Source organism: Ochotona princeps, chromosome 31 (genome assembly GCF_030435755.1).
Source record: "Ochotona princeps isolate mOchPri1 chromosome 31, mOchPri1.hap1, whole genome shotgun sequence".
Classification (NCBI taxonomy): Eukaryota; Metazoa; Chordata; class Mammalia; order Lagomorpha; family Ochotonidae; genus Ochotona; species Ochotona princeps.
In genome coordinates, this window is record NC_080862.1 from 12,816,096 (window position 1) to 12,837,711 (window position 21,616).

The window sequence follows — 21,616 nt, forward strand, 5'->3', positions numbered from 1 at the left end:
GACAACTTTTCCATTTATCCTTGGGTCACTTCAGCTCACTCTGCAAAATCAGATGCAGGCTAGGGGCAGTCACTACTCAAACCGACAGTGACTTGACCACAAACAGGACAGGATAATTATGCTTGTTTTGTACAATAGGATGAGTCCCTTGGATAAATACATGGGAACCTCTGGTAACCCATCCTCCATCCCACCCCACCCCTCCCCACCCCACAGCCTGGAATATCCCCAGTCTGAGTTTACTTGGGGGTAATTCCATGGTCTCTTGGACCCCAAAGCTGGCTGCTTGGGGAGTGTGCGTCCAGCCCCGAAAGGCACATGGCCGTTTTCGTTGTTGTTGCTGCTCTTCTGTCCTTCCGTGTTTCAGTCTCCGGAGTGAAGGTAGCTTTTCTTAGCTGCCCTGTGACAGCTGGGTCTCACATTTCCTGAAACTAGATCTGTGGAAAGAATCCCTGAAATTAAGAAAAGAGAGAGAGAGAGAGAGAACACACATTTAAGAAACTTCTAAAGGCAGGCACATCATGCGGAAGAAAAGGACTTGAATGTGCGGGGAACTCAGTGCATTGATGAACTGGACACCACTGGTGCAAGGCCAGAAGGTACTAGAAGCCCAATGGATGACACTCGGGTGCCCCATCCTCCATCATCCTGCTCCGGCCGTTGGCAGAGGCCCCCGGCTCCCCAAGGGCGGCACAGCCTGCCCTGACTCGTCCAGTCCCGAGCACTGCATGCAGAAGGCTCCTCCCGCTGGCTCCTACCTCTTCTGACTCTCCACTCGGAAAATGGGCTTGTAGAGCTCTGGAATTTTCCGCTCGATCATTGGCCGGAGGCTCTCTCTGAGCCTGTTGTAGTTCTTCTTGAGTTCTTGCTGATACTCCCTCTGGTCCGCGGTGATGAGGCGCTTGTTTTTCTCCACGGCTTCACCGCATCTGAGGGCAGAACGTCAGGGCGGGTGAGAAGGGGGCTGTAGTTCCGGCGGGTGGGTGGGGCTTAGACAAGGGATACCAATTTGACACTTCCTGAGCATCTCCGAGAGTGTTTTAAATGCGGTGGGAGGGACCACCTGTGAAGCTTTTCAAATGCAGTTGTAGGGCCCCCCGGGGGGCTTTTAGAGCTCAGAACTAATGCTGGGGAGTGGGGAGCATCCAGGAGTCTGATGTTTTCTTTTTAGATTTAGTCTTTTTTTTTTTTTTTTGGAAAACCGGATTTACAGAAAGGAGGAGAGACAAAGGTCTTCCATCTGCTGGTTTGCTCCCCAAATGGTTGCAACAGTTGGAACTCAGCCAGTCCGAGGACAGGAGCCAGGAGCTTCTTCCAGGTCTCCCACGTGGGTGCAGGGGCCCAACGCTTAGGCTCATCCTCCATTGCTCTCCCTGACTCCAAGCAGGGAGCTGGATGGGAAGTGGAGCAGCTGGGACATGGACCAGTGCCTGCATGGAATTCTGGTGCTTGGAAAGGGGAGGGTTGACCAGTGAAGCCATCGTGTGGGGCCTGAAGTCTCTGCTTTTGAAAGCTGCCCAGTGGATACGGATGACTGCCTTACCAGGATTGCTACCCTGTGCCAGGTCCCGTGCAAGGAGTGTCACATGCAGGAACCATTTATCCCTCCCAATAACACTGGAAACTTGGGTTGCATCTCCATTGCATCCTGACGCTCGGAAATTTTATGCCTGGCTCACTCTCCAAATACTCTCAAACAGTCTGGGCTACGCCAGGCTGAAGCCAGGAGCCAGGTACCCCAGCCGGGTCAACTGCTGCTTCCCAGGCACGTTCGCAAGCTGTTGGATTGGAAGCAACCAGGACTCCAACGGGCACTTGGCTATGAGGAGCCGGCATTGCAAGAAGTGGCTTAACGTGCTGAGCTCCAAGGCCAGCCCTTCTTCCATGGGTTCTTGTGTTCTCCCAGGAGGGCTGCCATGCAAGCTAAGCTGCTCTGCCCTCCCTGTGCTCTGTGCTGCCTGGTGCTGCATGTGATCCTTCCTCCAGGCCTCCTCTGCCAGAGTTTGCATCATCCCATCGGGACTGTCAGCATCCAAGCTTGTGACGTCAGCACACTTTCCTTTCTAAGCATCCTTTCTGAGTTACAGCAACGGAAAACACACTAGTACATCGCAGAACGGAACTTACTGCGTTTGTAAAAACTCACTGTGGTTTATGACAACAAGGCCCGTTGTGCAGATATCATTGAGCCCCCACCTTCCACACATATACGAAGTGCTAGGAAAACACAGTTACAGCTAGTTTTTTAGAAAGGGAAGGGCTGGCAGCATGGCCTATCTGGCTACTCCTGTGCCTGTGGTGCTGGCGTCTCACGTAGGTGCCAGCTCATGTCCTGGCTGCCTCACTTCTGATTCAGCTTCCTGCTGATGGCCTGGGAAAGAGGCAGAGGACGGCCCAAGGCCTGGAGCCCCTGTACACGCATGGAAGACATGGAAAAAGCTCCTGGCTTCTCGTCCCAGGAGGCTCCATCCAACTTTGGCCATCGCAGCTATCTGGAGAATAAACAAGTCCAATCTTGAACTTTGTCTCCCAAACTGTGAGCTAAAAAAAACTTCTCTTATAAAGTGCTCAGCCTCAGATAGTTTGTCAGAGGGAATTTAAAACTGAATAAACCGGGCTCGGCGGTGTGGCCGCGGCTAAAGTCCTCGCCTTGAACGCCCGGGGATCCCATATGGGCACCGGTTCTAATCCTGGCAGCTCCACTTCCCATCCAGCTCCCTGCTTGTGGCCTGGGAAAACAGTCGAGGATGGTCCAAAGCCTTGGGACCCTGTACCCGTGTGGGAGACCCGGAAGAGGTTCCTGGTTCCCGGCATTGGATCGGCGCAGCACCGGCCCGTTGCGGTCACTTGGGGAGTGAATCATTGGACGGAAGATCTTTCCTCCTCTCTGTATATCTTTCTAATAAAAATAAAATAAAATATTTTTTAAAAAAACTGAATAAACCTTAAAGGGACAAAATAATGGAGCCAGCGTTGTAGTGCGGCAGCCTACGCTGCAGTGTGAGTTTTAGTTGTAGCTGCTCCACTTCTGATGCAGCTCCCTGCTACTGTGCCTGGGAAGGCGATGGGATGCTGGCCGAGACGTTTGGAAAACCCACATTCGTTCCTGACTCCTGCCTTCATCCTGGCCCAGCTCTGCCAGTTCTGCCAACTGGGGAGTGAACCAGGAGATGGAATGTCTTTAAAGGAAATACATAAATTCATAAATCAATATTTTGAAGAACAAAATATTGGTTGTAATCTGGCTGGCATGAAATCATTAGTCGTAGTTCTACCATTCTTCAGATGATTAACATTCCAGGGATCAGAGCTCGTTAAACCATATTCCTTGTGGTGGTGCCAAGTCTATGTGACGCTCCGGAGACACGCAGACATTGTTACCAAGTGCTTTCTGATAACAATGAGCATCTTTTCAGGGTGGCAAAGGCAAACATGGCAGCGTGTGACCGTGGCATCAAGGAAAGCTACTGGTCTAAGCCAAACACAACCTTGGCCACAGCTCTATCATGGAATTGATCTGCTATCGGAAAACTTCATTCAACTCACTCAGAAATTCAAAAAAAAAAAAAAATCCATTACCTAGATTTTTACCTAACCATTTTTTTTTTTTTTTTAAATTGGAAAGGCAGATCTGCAGAGAGGAGAAACAGAGAAAGATATTCCATCTGCTGCTTCACTCTCCAAGTGGCAACAATGGCTAGAGCTGAGCTGATCCGAAGCCAGGAGCCAGCAGCATTTTTCTAGGTCTCCCTTGTGAGTGCAGGGTCCCAAGGCTTTGGGCTGTCCTCTACTGCTTTCTGGGACCACAGCATGAAGCTGGATGGGAAGTGGAACAGCTGGGATAGGAACTGGCACCCATATCAGATGCTGACAGTTGTAAGGTGAGGATTTAGCCACTAGGCTATTGCTCCAGGCCCACCTAGCTATTTTTTTTTAAAGAATTTTCTTTCTACTTTTATTTATTTGTTTTTAAAGACTTCTTCATTTATTTGAAAGGTAGAGTGAGAGAGAGGAGAAGAGACCGCACGCGAGAGAGAGGTCTTGTATCGACTGGTTCACTCCTCAATGGCTGCATCAGGGGACTGAGCAAGGGCAAAACCAAGAGGCCACAGCTTCGTCTCATGTGGGTGGCAGGGGCACACACACTTGGGCTGTCTTCCACTGCTCTTGCAGGCCCACCAGCAGGGAGCAGGACCAGAGGTGGAGCAGCACGGACTCGAACCTGTGCCCGTGTGGCAGTCCAGTGCTTCAAACGGATGTTTGACATGCTGTACCACAGCACTTACCCCTACCTGGTTTTAAAGTAATGCCACAGACTGTGCCCTCCCAGCATCTCACCCAAACTCCCTCAGGCCACTTCCTCAGGTCCGCCCATGTTCTAAGGTAGTTTGGTTTCCTGGTAACTCCAGCAGATCTCCTCTCAGAACCCAGAGGAAAGGTGTGCCTGCTGGAACGGGGCACAGAGACTCTGACAGAGAAACTGAGGCAGGGCTGCCCTCATCCTCTCGTGCCGGAGTAGCAGATCTACCCGTGCCAAGCAGCATTCTTGGGGATCAGGACACGCGAGGACCATCTGGCCGCACCCCTTAAGGAGAGCTACGACAGGCGTGAGGGTCACAGCACAGCCACCCCCACGAGGTGTGCCTGGTGGCTCAATGTGGCCTGGAAGTCACTTTTCCTTCCTGTTGGTCCCAAGACCTCAAAGGCACCTTGTCCCAGTGGCAACTTGTTTTAAACCCTCCAGCTTAGGGCTGTGACGCAGCAGGTGGAACCGCAGCACGCAATGCCAGCATTCCTTGGCAAAGCACTGGTTTGAGGCCTGGCTGCTCTGCTTCCAATTCAGCTCCTGCTAATGTGCCTAGGAAAACAATGGAAGATGACCCAAGAACGTGGACGCCTGCCACCCAGATGGGAGACCTTAAGGGAATTCTTAGCCCCTTGGCTTCTACCTGGCTTATCCTGGCCATTGAGGCCAGTCAGGGCGGGCTGGTATCTCACTCGGTTACTCTTCTAAATAAATAAAACCCTTAAAACAAACAACCCCGGTTACATCCTGCTTCTGCCACGTGCCTCTCCTTTTTCTGGTCCCCTCACACACTCATGGTCTACTCACACAAGTCTGTATGACACTGAGAAAATGACAAATGTCATGGACAAGCCCCTCCTTGTGACCTGCTTCTGAGCAAAGGCTCGTAGTTTTGAAGCCAAATGCTGTTTCTATCTACGCACGTTTGGAACTCCTCTGTTCAGTTAGGCAAATTCCCTCGCCTTCCTTTTTACAAACCTAACTCCGATGTAAAAACAGGGCCAGGAGTGGGCGTTTAACCCAGTGGTTAAGGTGCCTGCAGCCTGCATAGCAATGAGCCTCGGTGTGAGTGCAAGTTCTGGCTCCTGAACCAGCTCCCTGCCGATGCAGGTTCTGAGAGGTAGCAGGGGACGGTTCAAGCGATTGGTTCCTGTCGTCCACATGGAAGACCTGGGCTGAGTTCCCGCATCCTGGCTCTGGCTGATCAAGTCCTAGCCCTGACAGGCATCTGTGGAATGCACCAACAGATGGGGACCCCCCCTCAGCCTCCTGGACCCTCCCCATCTTGTTTTCCTTGTTTTTTTTTCTGCCTAATACATAAAAAAAAAAAATTTAAAAAAAAACCACAAAACCTTTACTGTCACTCAAGACTCTTTTTCCTGAGCCCATGACCATCTACGGGCACAGAACTCTAGGAGGGTGTGCGTGAGATTATGTGCAAAGTTCAGATAAGAAAAAAGGACTACAGTGCCTAAAGTGACCTAGGAGCTTTGTGGAGTGGAGGAGGTGGCAAGAACACTGCCTCTCTGTGTCTCGCTCCCGGCTCCCCCCAAGGCATATTTTTCTTCTGCCGGAAAGGGCAGAGGCGGATCCAGCTCCCAACTGGGCCAGGATGTGAAAAGTTGCAGGACTGGCTGGATGAGTGCTGTCAGTGTCTGGTTCTACTACAGCCAAGGCAGGAAGGCTGCAGCCCAGTGAGGGGGAATCAACGGCCCCAGGGATTTGGCAGGTGCAACTTTCGGCTGTTCGCTCAATGCATCCCTAAGCTTGCCAGGGGTCACCTTGGAAAGCCGGGCTTTTTCATCTATAGCCCAATTCTGCTGAGAAACTACAACTGCCCAATGCAGAACCCTGCTAGCAGTCAAAGCCACATACACTTGTCTTCCTGAATCACCCGTGTCACCCGACAGTGGGGTGAATGACTTGGCAAAACACTGCTCCCTTCCTGCAAACACCATTGCTTCCTGATCGCATTTCAGAAGTAATTAAGCTATGGACGAAAAGGAAGGTTGTCATGCCTGTGACTTGGAGCGGGGGTATGATTTGCAAACTTTAACATTGGCCCATTTTAATTGTCTGGCTTTATGAGTTTCACCACTGTATCCACTGTTGTTGATCTCTGTGGAACTGAGTGGAGGGAAAGCCAACCACTGCTTGCACAGAGACGAGACAGCGGGTAGCACCTGCACTGCCTTGCCTCATGGCTCGTTCCGTTTGTGTTGTTGGCATTACATTTCCATGGGGCACACAGCAGCCTCAGTGTTTGATAAGTAGTTGGTAAACGAACGTCAACTACATTGGTTCAATGCACAGAAATTTGCCGCTGTTTTCCCCTTTACTTAGTTGAGAAGCAGAGATACAAAAACAGCTCTCATGGGCTGGTTCCCTCCCCATATATCCACAACAGCTGGACCAGGCCAGCTACCCAAGCTTTTACCTGCTGCCTCATGCATGGGGGCATGGGAGCAGGGAGCTGGAAGTGAAAATAAAACCAGCATTCAAATTGGATACTGCACTACAGGATCCTATGTGGCATGCTAGCTGCAAGGCCAAAGGATGGGTACCAGTGTCTTGACCAGCCTCTCAGCCAGCAGGCCCTTCGTCACCTTGTTGCTGGGAAGAAAGGGAAGGCCAAGGATGACATCGATGCTAAAAATGGCCTGAAGGATGCAGCCCAGGGCAGCTTGGGGGAAGAAATGTGGACCTGGACAGACGGCAGAGGTCTGCAGCCTTTGCTCCAAGCCAGGCAGCAGCAGCAGCAGCAGGAGCAGCCCAGGGCGTTCATTAGAAATTCAGTCCATAGCCCCAAACCAGGCCCGCTGGGCTGGATGGAATCTGCCATGTTGACAAGATCCCCAAGTGAGGTAGAAGTCCAGTGAAGGGCGTGAAACCCACGTGTGCCATTTCTGGAACATGGCAGTGGCCTTGGCTGCAGCCCGGAAGGTGGCCCAGTGGCCTTGTTTCCCACGAGAATCATCAGGAGAAGGGTGCGGGGCATTTTAAATGATGATTTTGGTTTCAAAAATGCAGCATTTCCATTGGTGAGCTGGACAGAGAGATATAGATTGATCTTCAAAAGCTTGCCAAAGGACAATGCCCAGAAAAGTAATTTCCTTCTCTATCTCTGGGACCAGTTTTATTCAGCCCTGGCTCTCTTTCTAGAAAAGTCTCCTGGGGTTGGGAGCTAGTTCCGAATGCTGTGGGGTCAGCAGCGTGACTTGATTAACAAGGTACAGTCATAGAGGATCAGGTCATGAAGGACTGGCAACCAGTAAGAAATCAGGGTGAAGTATAAAACAAAATGAAAAATCAATTCTTGGGGCACAGTGTTAAGACAATGCTTGTGAGGCTGGAGGACAGGATTGAGTCCTGGACACTGCTTCCAATTGCCCTGGAAGGCTGCAGAAGCCTGCCCAGGTGCTTGGGCTCTTGCTGCCATGTGGGAGACGCGGAACAAGCCGCAGGTGTCTGAGCTAGAGACTGGCCCAGTTGAAGCTATTTGCTTTCATTTGGGAACTGGACCACAGGAATGGAGGCCCTAACCCCTTCTCTCTTTCCTCTCTCTGCCACTCTGCCTTACAAATAAATAAATACACCTTTAAAAGATTCAACAGGCTTCAGAGCTCCGCCCGTGTGCACACACACTACCAGCCCTTCTTGTCCTGGCTTGCTCGCGAGAACCCACTGTTCCGGCGGGACTCAGCGGCGCCCAGATGTACCACGCGAACCCGACTCAGACGCAGGCGGTTGGCTCGGTCTGTTCGCCAGCAACGCCCTTCTCTCTCCGCTCACTGTGCTCCCTCCATCCACGCCCTGAAGGCGCGGTTTAAGCGGTGCTCCACACAGAGCCTGCCCAGGCTCTCCCGCCTGCCTGTGGCAGCCAAAGCAACCATGATGAGTGAAAAATGAAAATCCACAAACAACAAATGGATCTAAGAAACCCCCCCTCTCATACAGTCTTCCCGCCTTCTGTTATACAGATAGGTTTAGATATTGAAGAAACCCCCGTCCCCTCCTTTTTTTTTTTTTTTTTTTGAATTTTGGAATTGCTAGCAGGAAACATTGGAACACTATTCAATGTGTGGGCATATATTTGAGGGGCCCTCATAAAATGTGGAACTTGAACCAGGCTGCCAGGCACAGAGTGTGGTCATTCCAAACGGCAGCTTAACCGGCTGCACCACAACACTTGCCCTGGTAAATTTTAACATGGGGCCTCTTTTACCCCATGAGCCAAATGGGCATGTTCTACACCTTAGACGTCGCTCTGAGGTTCTGGATGAGGAGAGAGGCAGGACACATTATTCTGAGGTTGATCTCTTACAGGCAAAATGCCATCACCTCTCTCCAGGACCATGGAGTCCCCAAGCACCTGTTTTTCTATTACACTGGCCCAGAGACCTGCCTTCTAACCAGGCTGAGCCATCTGCCCCAGAAGCCAACTCCAGGGGCCCAGCTCCATGACTAAATCCAGCCTTGCAAGTAAGTGTCGGGACTCCATACGGGAGCCAGTTCGTGTCCCGGCTGCTCCACTTATCCCTACAGCTCCCTGCTTGTGGCCTAGGAAGGCAGCAGAGGATGGCCCAAGACCCAAGGGACCCTGCATCCGTGTGGGAGACTCAGAGGAGGCTCCTGGCGTCAGATCAGCTCAGTTCAGTAAAATCGCTTCCTGTCTCCTCCACTTCCTCTCCGGTAATTCAAGCACGAGGAAGCCCCCTGTTTGGCGACGTGAGTCAGACATTGCGCCCCTTTACAGCTGAGGTGCTAGTGACTCAGGAATAGCATAGCAGTCCTGCTCTGCTGCCATGGTTTCCACACATCAGCCACATCAGAGTCACCCAGAAGGCTTGTTAAAATGCAGCCTGCCGGGCCTTCCTGAAAGGACCTAACTCAGTGGGTCTAGGTGGTGCCTGAGATTTTGTCTTCTAGAAAGTTCGTGCGGCTGCTGGTCTGGGCACCACGTTTTTGAGAGCCACTGCTCCTCTGAAGTTCCCAACCGTTTTCCCTTCTCACCGCATTATGAATTCCTTGAAGCATAATCTCAGCTTGTTATGATGGCGATAGAGTTTTGGGTCGGCTGGAATTTCGGCCAAGAACACTTGGGCAACTTCCAATGGTCCCTAGTGGAAGAAGTAAAAACAAACAAACAAACAAAAAAACCCAAAATAAACAAACAGACAAAAACCAGTACTGATATTAGAAAAAATGCTAAATGGGAGAAAATGTCTAAATGCCTTCTGTTTTGTTTGAATATTTAATTTCACGTCTGATTTGACCAAACTAAAAATTCATGGAAAGTCTTCAACTTTCAGGAAGATGATCCCTTGGGAGTAGTCTGGAATTTCAGAGAAATACTGACAAACACACCTGTATTTTCTTCAATATAATTACTAACGGCTTTTCTCCTTCATTTTTTTTTTTTTAAAGATTTATTTTATTTTTATTACAAAGTCAGATATACTGAGAGGAGGAGAGACAGAGAGGAAGTGGAGCTGCCGGGATTAGAACCAGCAGCCATATGGGATCAAGGCAAAGACCTTAGCCACTAGGCCACGCTGCCGAGCCCGCTCCTTCATTTCTAAAGATCATACAACCACACTAGAGATGTGGGGTTTGTTCACTTACTGTTCCAGTGGTGGGCACTGGTTTATGTTCCTGCTGCCTGCAGGCAGAGCTAGCCAGCACACCTACAGGTCATGGCTGTGGACTTCCCAGGCTTCCACTGTCATCCAGGGAGCGACACTTAAAGACCACAGCCTTTCAACTTCTGATCTTGGCACGCCTTAACCATTTCCCTCTCTGCTATTTTACTCCTGATATGCGTTCGGTGGACTCAGGACATCTAGCTGTGCTAAGCCAGGAAGCCGTCATGATCTCACTGAACTCCCGCATGTGGAATTAAGGATAAGAGCGGATCTGAAACTGAAACAAAGGAGGTGCCCTGCTCAGAGAGTACAAGGCCGGCAGCTCTCTCTGACTTAGACTGGTTTAGTTTCAGGCCATGCTTGTTAGGATTCTAACAGGTGTGAGATGCAATACAGACTGAAGTGGCTCAGGCAGCTGAGTCATTTCTGATTGCCAAGGGCCTTGTGTGCAGGGTTCACTGGTGACCACCCACTGGCTGGACCCCTCCCCTTTCTCTTATGGGTATTCTTAGATTGGCCTTAGCACCAGCCAAGCCCTCCCACAACTTTCCTAATACTGCGCATGATCCAGCGCTCTGCCACAGGACCCTGGCTCTGGGTCCTAAAGCCAGGCTCACCTGGTTCACTGTGGCACCTACAGAGCCTTGCAGCACCATCTGAAGCATCTTCGCATCAGGGGGCTCCTGGTTAACGGCAACCGCCAGCTGCAGGGTTTTCTTCTTCATATCTTCAATGGCGACTTCGATGGGTGTCAAAACAAACTGAATGTGAGACAGAGAACAAGGCAAGGAAGTCATGGACTGGTCTCCCAGGCCATGGCCAGCTCTTCGTGGGGACAGTGTGGGCACCTGGCTTTAAAGCAGCAGCTAAGGAAGGATCAGCAGCATAATGCAGAATCCTGTCACCAGGTTAAGAAATGGCCTAACGTTGCTTGTGCGCTTGGCGGGTGCCATAAGGTTTGCCTACACTCAGCATTTGTTCCTTTAAACATCCCCAATACGCTCTTTTTGTTTAATAGTCAAACGGGGATTTGTGAGGTCGAGTGAGCACCACAGAATGGCACAGGTACTAAGCAGGGAGACTATGATTTGATAATTATGCATACCTTCAGAATCCATACTGTGTTTTGCACTGTTAGGTTCCCCTCATTGCTGAGTGGGTTACTTGACTTACACTGGAAAAACACAGCACTCCTGACTTTCCTCCCCAGCGGAACACTAAGCTTCCGCCCTCACCCGTGTCTGCTCCAATCCCTCCCCCGCCCTCTGAAGGTGAATTCCAGACAAATGGGATGCTGACGAAGGCCCAGCGAGTTGCTCAGTTCTGCTGTTTGGGGTAGGATCCCTCTTGCATCTTATGGGTAGAATCAGATCTTCACCAAGGGGATCCAGTTAAATGGACTGCATTACGGTTGAGACTAGTTCAATGAGAAGATGATGAGAAGATGCAGGGATAAGATGTCCATGTGTGAGCCAGCGTGTGTGTTGAGGGGGTCTGGACCAGTCACAGCTCCTGCTCCTAACACTTCCATGACTGAATGTACTCAACTGGTGGCACTCAGAGAGAGACACAGTTGACCAAGGAAAACTGTGAGAACACCCTTGGGGAACATAAATTTCTCTCTGTGCTATGCCCAGAAGGTCTCGGGTTGAGGAGTCCAGCACAGTAAGAAACGTAGCAGATGCCTATGCAAGCAACATCCCGGTGATGGCTCCCTATCCCGGACTTGCTTTGTCCTCTTTGGGTCTGTCCCTGAACACTGGCTGGTGGGTTATTCTGCAGTTACCTCTTACATTTTCTTTCATTCCTTAGCAGGGAATACACATATTCACAAGCCCTCAGTTTGCTTGCCAACTTGATTCTGCCTGTTCCACTTGTTAGTTTAATGATCTAATCTAATTAAAGAATACGCATACTGACGAACTGTGGGTGTGGAAAGAAAGTTGTTGTTATGAAAGCCAAGCTGAATGCTTGGCAGGACATTATGAAAGTGAGTTGCTATAAAAATTCCTGTCATATTAGATGTGCACAAGAGAATTGTAAAAGGAGAAGAAGGAAGGCATGCTAAAAGAAAGAAGCTTTCTGTCCTGTTATGGTTTGGAGGGACTGTTTAGCTCCCCTGCTGCTTTCTGGAGCGCATTTTAGTGTGGTTTATACAACTGAGACAATGCTGAATTGTAACCTGCCACTCCACAGTCGCGGAAGAACTTGTGGTTTCGTGTAGAAGGGATGACACAGAAAATATACACAGGGATGTACTTTCAAGAGTATAAAATTGTTTACGGCCCGTGTAATTCTCAACAATCCTATGATTGGAGACTTTCCCGGTGAGTCTTACAGAGATGGATAAAATGGCTTCTACTCCACACAGTGGTCTCTCTTGCCAACGTGTCGGCAGAAAACACCAACTTTGCTCATGCAAAGTTACAGAGGGAAGCTGGAACTGGAAGCCAGCTTCCTAGAGCTTTATTAACACAACTATACCCAAATCACCTAGGAGCTCTTCAAGACAGCTATCCCTCCGCAGCTGTGGGGAACTGACTCCAGGGTCCTCCATGGCTACCAAAGTATGGATGCTCTAGACTCTTCTATAAGATGACACAATATTTGCACATAACCTATTTATTTCTTCCTATTCACATTAATCATCTCTGGATGATTTATAATCTCCAATACAATATATGAACTAAGGAAATACTGCGATATATTTTTTAGGGAATAATGGCAAAGTCAAATGTCTACATGTTCAGTACAGTCATACGTTTTAATGTTCTTGATTTATGTTTTGATTAGAGTGACAGAGAGGACCAGAGATGGACAGCTAGCCTCCATCTGTTGACTTACTTCTCAAATGGCTACAATAGCCAGCGCTGAGCCAGGCTGAGGCCAGGGAAAAAAAACTCTACCCTTGTCTCCCATGTGGGTGGCAGGAATCCTGAGTACTTCAGCAATTATCTACAGTACATGAGCAGGAAGCCGGATCAGAAGTGGAGCTGGGACTCAAACCTAAGCAACCCAAGCAGCTGTCTAACCTGCCGGGCCACAACACTAGCTCCTAATTTGTTAAAAAAAAAAAATATATATATATATATATATTATATTAATAATATATTATTATATTATATATACTTATATATAATTTATATAATATATAAAAATATATATTATAATACATAATATATGATATAATTACATATATATATATATATATATATATATATATATATATATATATATATATATATATTAGGGGCAGGTATTGGACATAGTTAAGCCCGATCCTGAAATATTTGCAATACATAACAGAGTCTCGATCCAGCTTCCTGCTAATGGCTTTTTTTTTCCCTTTGTTATGAAGGGTCAAGTGTTGGACCTCCACATCCATATGAGAGATTTGGATTGAATTCCAGTCTCCTGACTATGGCCCCAGCCCATCTGTGGCTGCTGTGGTCAATTAATCAGTGGCTAGGAGGTCTCTGTCCACATGTCTGGGCGTCTCTGCCAAAGAAGGAAGGAAGGAAGGAAGGAAGGAAGGAAGGAAGGAAGGAAGGAAGGAAGGAAGGAAGGAAGGAAGGAAAGAAAGAAAGGAAGAAAATTGTGTTATAGAATACCATATGTAGCTGCCTACATGGGATGCGCTGGCTCACTGAGAGCAGGGCCTAACCACGGAGATAACAGTTCCTATGTGTCATCTGCCCAAGGAGAGCTCAGAACCCTTTAACCCGGGAAGCCACCCTTGGCTGCACTCTGAGGGAGCCCTTACCTCCTCCTTGTGGATGACGCGGATGCGGGTCTTGACGTAGGGGAAGGCGTGCGTGGTGGTGAGCACCGTGTTCCTCCTATACTGTTCGTGCAGCTCCCCACGGGGCCGGCCCTCCAGCGTGAAGGGAGTGGTGAACATGAACCGCCGCAGGTTGAAGTTCTTCTCAAAATGTGTCACCCTGTCTTTCATTTCGTACTCGTCGAAATAGGGCTCCACAAAGGTGATCTGGATGTAGGCCTGTGGGGTGGGCGAGGATAAGTTTCTCGGCCACTTAGGGGGAACTGGAACTTGCTCACTGGACTCTGGAAGCCCCAGCGTCAATGCCATGGAGGAATCAGACTCCACCCTGGGCTGGTGAAGGGCAGTGGGGAAGAAGGGGAGAAAAGCTGACCCTTTGGGCGAGCAGGGAATGCAAAGGGAAGCCTGGGTCTGTAAACTGAGCTCCCACGGAGATCAGATGAAGAAAACTGAACGTGGGCTAGCGCCTACAAGGATGGTGCCACTAAATCCGTTCCTACGGAGATGCCCAAAGGGCTGCCTCTTGAGGAAACAGGATGGGAGCTTCCTAAGCAGGGTACTTCAAAGAGCTGGTGGGAAATCGGAACGGAAATGATGAGTTTAGAAGCAGGTATTTGGTGCAGTGTTAAGATGCAGCCATAACCCGAGCTTCTTGCTAGCGTACTCTCTGGGAGTCAAACAGGGTCCATATAGCTAGGTGTGAGCACTTGGGAAGACTCCGGCTTCGACCTGCTCCAGCTCCGGCCTCTGCAGGCATTTGGGGGAAGTGAACCAATGGATGTGAACACTCTCTCTCCTCCTCCTCTCAATTTCTTTGCCTTTAAAATAAATAACTTAAAAAAAAAAATCAAGTTTAGGGTAAAAGAGAAAACACTTTGGAGTCTATACAAACTTTTCTCATAGTATGTATTTTCCATGTGTTATGGAAAAAAAGAGGTTTTTTTATACTAGAAGGTTTTTTTTTTTTTTGTGCCAAAACAATCTCACAAATTTTAACTTTATCATTCAGTTTTCACTTTACTTGAAAAGCAGAGCAACAGTGACAAATACAAAGATCCACTAATTCATTCTTTAAATGCCTGTAGCTGTTGGGACTAAGCCAGGTTAAAGCCAGGAGCCCAACACTCAACTCAACTCTCCAAGGTGGGTAGCAGGGACCTAAATACATCAGCCATCATCTTCTGGTGCCCAGGGTGTGCACTGGAGAAGCTGGAGGCACAAGAGATGGGCATTTCAACCTCCCACACGGGTGGCCAGGACCCAAGCCCTTGGGTCATCATCTGCTCGCTCCCAGCTCCGTTACCAAGGGGCTAGATTTGGGAGCCCAGCAGGGACCTGAAACTAGGCCCTATAATATTGAGTGCAGGCATCCCAAACCACATCTGTCCCTACATGCTGTGAAGAAAGGCGCTCATTAAGGAAAAATGGTCCTTTACTAACGGATGGCAAGGGGCACAAATGCCGGGACATCTACCCACTGACGTGGCGGGTGGGGGGGGGGAGGCTGCTCATCTCAGACTAAACCATTAGTTCCAATCATGACAAATGGAGGTGATAGTGGAGTCCTCGCTCTCACAGCCCACAGTGGGGATTCTGAAGATGAGACCTGAGCCCCCGCGTGGGGGAGGTCAGAGTTTGTGCTGTATACAGGTCCCCAGGGCATCTGGGCCATCCTGTGTCTCAAGGACCCCGAGTGTTGGTCTCTGCAGCCTGGTGTGACTTTTCCCACAGTTTCTGCTTGCAAGTCCAGGCAAAGGGAATGTGTGCTCCATGAGCAAGTGCTTAGAGACATGGAGAAAAATAAACCCTTGCACTGGGCCAGCTCCTCCCACCATGCAACATCTTCAAAATCTCCTGGGAGGCCGCTGGAGGGCAGGGTTTTGAATCTTTCATTTTTAATGGTTGGGCAGATGGTGACTGGCCTTCTGTTCCCTGGTCCCTCATAACATGTCACACTTGCATGATCTCAAGCAGCTTATAAAACTCATTCATGGGCACACCTGGTCTGTGAGATGGGCTGGGCAGGTAAGTATCACCCTGCAGTACAACACATCTGTCTTATTCCTGTGTCTTGGCACACAGCTTCTGAAACTTGTCTGATGGGCACATCTTTATCATGTTAATGAGACAACTGTCAGTGGGCCCACAAACAGCTTCCAAACTGGCTGGGTGGAAGTTAAGGGTTAAGCCGTTAAAGCTGCAGTATGGCTGGTGTACTGCAGTCCCATTTCTGAGTGCCTCAGTTTTCTGATGCCAGTTTCCTGCTAATGTGGCCTCTTGGAGGCAGTGGTGATGGCTCCGAGGTGGGGTTCCTGTCACCCGTGTGAGCTCCTGGCTCCCAGCTTCAGCTCTGTGCAGCCTTGGCCATCGAGAGCATCTGGGTAGCGAGGAGTCTGATGCTGACTGCCGGGGTTAGCATGTATGCAGTAGCCTGTCTGGGATGAAACAAAAGCCCAGGTCCTTTAGGTCATTCCCCAGCAGCACAGCAACCTGCACTTGGCCTCAAGAAACATCTGCAGCCCAAAGAGGAGTGTCACCCAGTACTGGCAGTGAGCCATTTGTACCTTTATCAGAGGTTTATTATTTGAAAGGCAGAATGACTAAAACATACACACACACACACACACACGCACACACACAGAGATCTTCCATCTGCTGGTGGTTCATTCCGCAAATGGCCGTAAGAGCTAGAGCTTGGTATGCCAAAGCCAGGAGAGCCAGGAACTCCAATGGGGTCTCCCATGTGAGTGGCTAAAGAACTTAAGAATTTGAGCTATCGCCTCCTGTCTCCTAGATGCATGTGACATGAACTGGGTCGGAAGTTGAGCAGCTCTCTGAGATGGCACACGGCTGCCTGAGTGTGCCAGCTTGAAGAACTGCAGTGCCCAAATGCTGCTCCCTGAAGCTTTGAAAGGTGCTTCCCATTTGGAGTTGAAAGGTGTTATAGAGAAAAAGGGTTAAGAGCAGTAATAGTACCTATTTAGGAATGACAGATCCCGCCCCCCCCCCCCAACCAAGTTTGAGAACTGGTTAGATTACTTGCATGGTTTCAGAAAGTTGGTTAGTATTTCTTAAAAAACATAATTTGATAGGTAGAGAGACAGAGAAAGAGCCAGACAGATAGAGCTCTTATCCTCTGATGTATTCTCCAACTCCCCACCATGGCCTGAGCTGGTCTGGGACAGAGGCATAAGCTGGGAACTCAACCCACCTCTCCCATGTGAGTGGCCGGGACCCAACTTAAGTCATCATCTCCTAGGAACTACATTATCAAGGAGCCAGAGCTTAATATTAAATCCCATACGGGATGCAGCTTCCTAACTGGCATCTTTATTGCTAGACCAAACACCTGCCTCTGATTAATCTTTCCTTGCCCTAATTTTCTAACCCATAAAGAAGAAAAAAGAAAACATCTTAAAGTGACTGTTGGATGACAAAATGAACCGATGCCTGGAATGATTTCCAGGCTTATAGTTGGCACTTAATAAATGATAGCTTTCGTTATAATTCCTGCCTTTCAGTATGTTTTCCTTAGGACTATCATTATCAATTAGTAGTTGACCCCTAGACAGAATGTTTGGTTGTGTTTAAATGACCTGGAGAGTTCAGACACAGAAGGGAATGTAATTTTAGTTAGTCCTTCCCACTCCTGACCCCACTCCATACCTTATTAGGGTCCAATTTGGTTTTGTCCACAGGAGTGGAGTCTTTTATCACTTCTACAAATTCCGCACCAAAGCACTGGCTGTAAAATCCCTAGGGAAGAAGAGCCAGATGTTCCGAAAGGTTATTTTTTTAACGTGCCATTCTTTGTCTCCTCCAAAAGAGAAAAGGTTTGGTGAAGGACATGGTGGACTTTGCTCATTGATTCTCAAGAGTTCCTCTGAGCAAATGAGCCAAGTTCAGCATTTCCTGAGATATAAATAAAAATGTAAGAAAGCACAGCGCAGTCCTCTAATCCATGCCTTCCCACAGTATGTGGGCTTGCTCTCTAATCGACCAATACCAGCTCATTTCCGGAGGCGCCTCCACAGACATCGTGCTATTTAGTTCTCACCTTTAGGATCCTGGGAACATGAAGGTCACCAGGATGCCCACAACAGGTGCGCAAGAAGACAAAAACACAGGCCTCTGTTTCTCAGTAAGGGAAATATTATGAGGAGCCCAAAGGGGGCCCGGAGTCCAACCCTAGCTCTTTTACAGAACTGAACACTTTGGGCGAGTCACCCAGCCACCCGGGACAAAGCTTCTTTGAGTAATTCAACATAGAAGAGCCCTGTCTTAGTTGGCAGGCCTGCCTGGTGCAAGGAGCAATGAGGCAATGCAAGTGTTTCAAGCTTTATAGCCATAAGAGGGTGCTCATTCTGAACAGCAGCAAGGAAAGCCTCTAGAGGTCATTGGCAGGTCTGGGGCTCCCTGGTGACTCAGCCCTGGAGGGTTCTGTTTTGGGGCACCTCTCGGCTTTCTTTCTGAGTGCTCAGCGCTTGGTCCTCTCCATGTGATTTCTTTTCGTCTGACTTTTCTCTACGTTGCATCTCTTTCTCCCTGTGTTTTCAGCCTTTCTTCCAAGGACATGTTCCTCTCTTCTGCTGTGTTTCAGACTAAGGTAGGCGGCAAGCTGAAGCAGGGCTGGTTACAGCCCACAGCCATCACGTATGTGTGCATGGGAATGGAATACGTTATCAAGGACACCCCAAGGATGGCCACACCATCACTGGGGCGGGGGGTGTGTGTGGGGAGATTCAGTAATCTGTCCAAACCACTTCGAAGCCAAGATGATAGCCTTACAACTAAAAAAAAAAAAAAAAAAAAAATCCCTATCAACGTTAGCATAAGAATCTTACTGTTAACATTTGGAAAGAATTCTAAGGAAGCACAGGACATTGATTCTGTGTATACTTGAAAATATTCACCACACAAGATTTCAACAGAAAATGATTCAAACCTTGCCTTGCCTCATGAGCTCACATTACCTTCACATTATAAAAGAAAAAGACAATATGGCCCTCCAGGATGAACTGGGGACTTTTCTTTGGTAATAACCATTGTTATCTGTGTTGTTGTTTTTTTTGTTTTTTTGGTGAAGTGTATGGTGCCAAGCAATATGGAATTACTTCTCTTACCTCTAGTCTATGCGAGATCTCGGGCAGCTTGGTAATTGCAGGCTCTTTGTAAACAAATTCCTGTTCGTCCAGATCCCCAAATTTGGATCCATAGAAACCGACTCGGAAGTAGGTTCCAAACATTCTCTTGTGATCCTGATGGACAAAATAAGAAAACCTCGCCTTAGCTGTGGGACTCCAGAGGTCCCACTGGGGAGTGCAGCATCGGAGGCTTTTATCGTGCTTCAAAGCACTTTATTCCCATGGCTGATGTAGACAGCTTTTTAAAAAATTGATGTTTGTGGAATGAGCTATGGTACTATCTCAGAAAAAGCCCATGAAAGATTTCAGGGATGCCATTTATGTGGAGAGTCTCATCTTTGCAGGTTATTAGGTAATTCAAGCTGCCTTCTCTTACACTGAGTTCTGGTACTCCGTCCCTCGCCAGCCCTTCTATGTGCGACAGGTGAAAGCTGTTGCAATAAAATGCTCCGAGTGAACCACTGCTGAGGGGGGGAGTGGGGCAAGCATCTCCACCACAGAGCAGGGGTGAGGTCGCAGGTACTGCGGCATACCACCCAGCTACCTTGCTGAGGATGTTGTCGAAGGCCTTCTGCAGCTTGTCGTGAGTGCAGGTCAGCTTCCGGAAGTCGCGGTGCGCTTCCAGGATGGGGATGACCAACTTGTAGACCTCATTCACCGTCTCATACAGGCCTCCCTTGGAAAGGCAAGAGGAAAATGGAGGGGGAATTTGATCCACCGGAAGCAGGAGAGCAGCTCGCACTCACAGGAGGATGGGTTTACTGGCACGCCATTGCATTTGACAGGGCACGAGAGACAACCAGCATCGCTGGGAAGGCCACAGCGTTCAAATTGGACTAGACTCCCAGCTGAGCAGTGGCCTTATGGTGGTGTGAAGAAGGGAGACGCTGTTGCATGGAGGAAAAGCAGGGGCAGACGGGGCAGCAGGGGCTTAACAGCAATGCCAAAGGCATTCTATTGGATGCCCTAAAGGAATTCTACAGGAATTCTATCTAACTCATTTGCTTGGATTTCGGGGAAACCAAAACCAATTCAAACTTCTTCTGACTCCTGAAAGAGCAGGTAGGAAAAAGAAGGAAAGTTCATTAAAACAACAGACTACAACAGCTGGTACAGGGAGGGAAATGAAAGTTGAAAATCAAGAATATAGGGAAGAAAACAAAATGAGATCAGCTGGCTAGAGTGAAGTACAGTGTGTATACTGACTTGGTTTGAAATTTGGGAAGGAAGTTGCTAAAATGAAAATGGATGGCCAACTCTCTCACTTGTCCAGGATGGCAGTGCCAGCAGTTAGCTAGCTATCTTTCTTCTATTGGGAGTGTTCAGTTGCGGGTCAGAGGTTTCTGCCCCCACATTTCTCTGAGCTGGTCCTGTGAATACTGCTCCCAGGACCACTTGGTTGTTCCGAGGCGGGCGTTACCCAGGTACTCCCGCCCTCCCCTCTCAATCGTGTCTTAGAGGGAAAGGAGGGAGCCCACCAGTTACTGCCTAACCCTAGCCAAACCACTTCACCTCTCCATCTTAGTGTCCACCCTGTTAAATGGAAATAATTATATGAAATGGCTGCCCAGTCTATCAGCATGTGCCAATGACCAGAGTGTTACAGTAATGAATGGTTTTCACCCTTCCCAGCCACAGCAGGTGCAATCTGTGAACATCCAAGCCCTCCCGGGGGGGGCCCCTGACCTGCCCCGAGGGCCCTTCCCTGCCTTGCAGGACCTTGGTGTGTGTTGAGCGGCAGGGATGGGGCCATCAGGGTGTGGCCTTTGCAGCTGTGGGATACCCTCTGGGGACTGACCGTGCTGAAGAGTTCCGCTGCCTGCTCCAGGAGCCCCACCAGGCCGCTCTCGGTGAAGTACCGCCCGGAACACACCCCGTCCTCATCTGGAGACAGAGTGTCATCGGACACCGCTGACTCCTCCAGCACGTTGGAGGAGATATTCTGCAAGAGAGTACAGGATAAGCACTGAGGATGGCAGGGCTGTACTAAGAAGAATCTACAGGAGCCCAGAATGTGGGGACACGGAAGCCAACGCCCTGGCTGCCATTGTATATTCAGCGACGGGTCTTGCGACAAAGTTACAAAGGCCATCACTGTCATGACAGCTGAGTAATCTGAGGGCCACAGCCCTACAGACTGCCAGTTGGGCCTGGATTCCCAAAGGCGGACGCTGGCACTACCTTGTGCCTTTGCCACCACTGCCTTGTTTCAGACAAGTAGCCATTATACACAACAACCACCAACAACAGCATCTTCTTTAAGGACATTTTTATAGCTACGTAGCAGTTACTCTTCCTGACCCTGCTGTTTCTACACTTTTCTTTTTACATAAATGATAGAATGAAGAGATCCTATCAGGAGGTATGGTGACTAGCTAGCTCTACAAGGACTCGGCTGAGTCAAGGCAGTGTGGTCCTGGACTTGCCTGACCTTGACCTCCTACTTGGCAACTCGTCTCTCTCGTCTTTACCCTGTCTCTGGGTCTGACCATGACTTGTCCCCTTGCCAGGTGAAGAGTCATTTTATTCTTGGTTCAAAGCTATGAAAGAAATTCGTTTGGAACACAGAAGAAATGAAAAAACTTTCCTGGCTGAGGGACTGCAAACACATCCCACACATACTACTCCCTCCTATCGTGGAGCTCAAGGTAGGCATAACTAATCAAGTTTAACACTCTTTCCTTCATAGCTTAGATACAGTCTCAGAGTTCTCACCATACAGCAAGCGATTGATCAGATC

The 21,616-nt window shown here is 49.0% G+C and overlaps 1 protein-coding gene across 4 annotated transcripts in view; it reads right to left on the reverse strand.

Moving 5' to 3' along the window:
* Positions 1–332: 332 nt before the first annotated feature.
* The window catches only part of DOCK8 (dedicator of cytokinesis 8), a 165,521-nt gene continuing 144,237 nt past the window's right edge, over positions 333–21,616 (reverse strand). For all 4 annotated transcript variants that reach the window (XM_058657399.1, XM_058657401.1, XM_058657403.1 and 1 more), the window contains 9 exons: positions 20,675–20,818; positions 19,421–19,552; positions 18,856–18,990; positions 17,399–17,488; positions 13,715–13,951; positions 10,569–10,712; positions 9,320–9,426; positions 759–929; positions 333–452 (listed from right to left, as the gene is read on the reverse strand). In XM_058657399.1, coding sequence (XP_058513382.1) covers positions 392–452; positions 759–929; positions 9,320–9,426; positions 10,569–10,712; positions 13,715–13,951; positions 17,399–17,488; positions 18,856–18,990; positions 19,421–19,552; positions 20,675–20,818 — 1,221 coding nt within the window. In that variant the 3' untranslated portion in view covers positions 333–391. The remainder of the gene's footprint in view (positions 453–758; positions 930–9,319; positions 9,427–10,568; positions 10,713–13,714; positions 13,952–17,398; positions 17,489–18,855; positions 18,991–19,420; positions 19,553–20,674; positions 20,819–21,616) is intronic.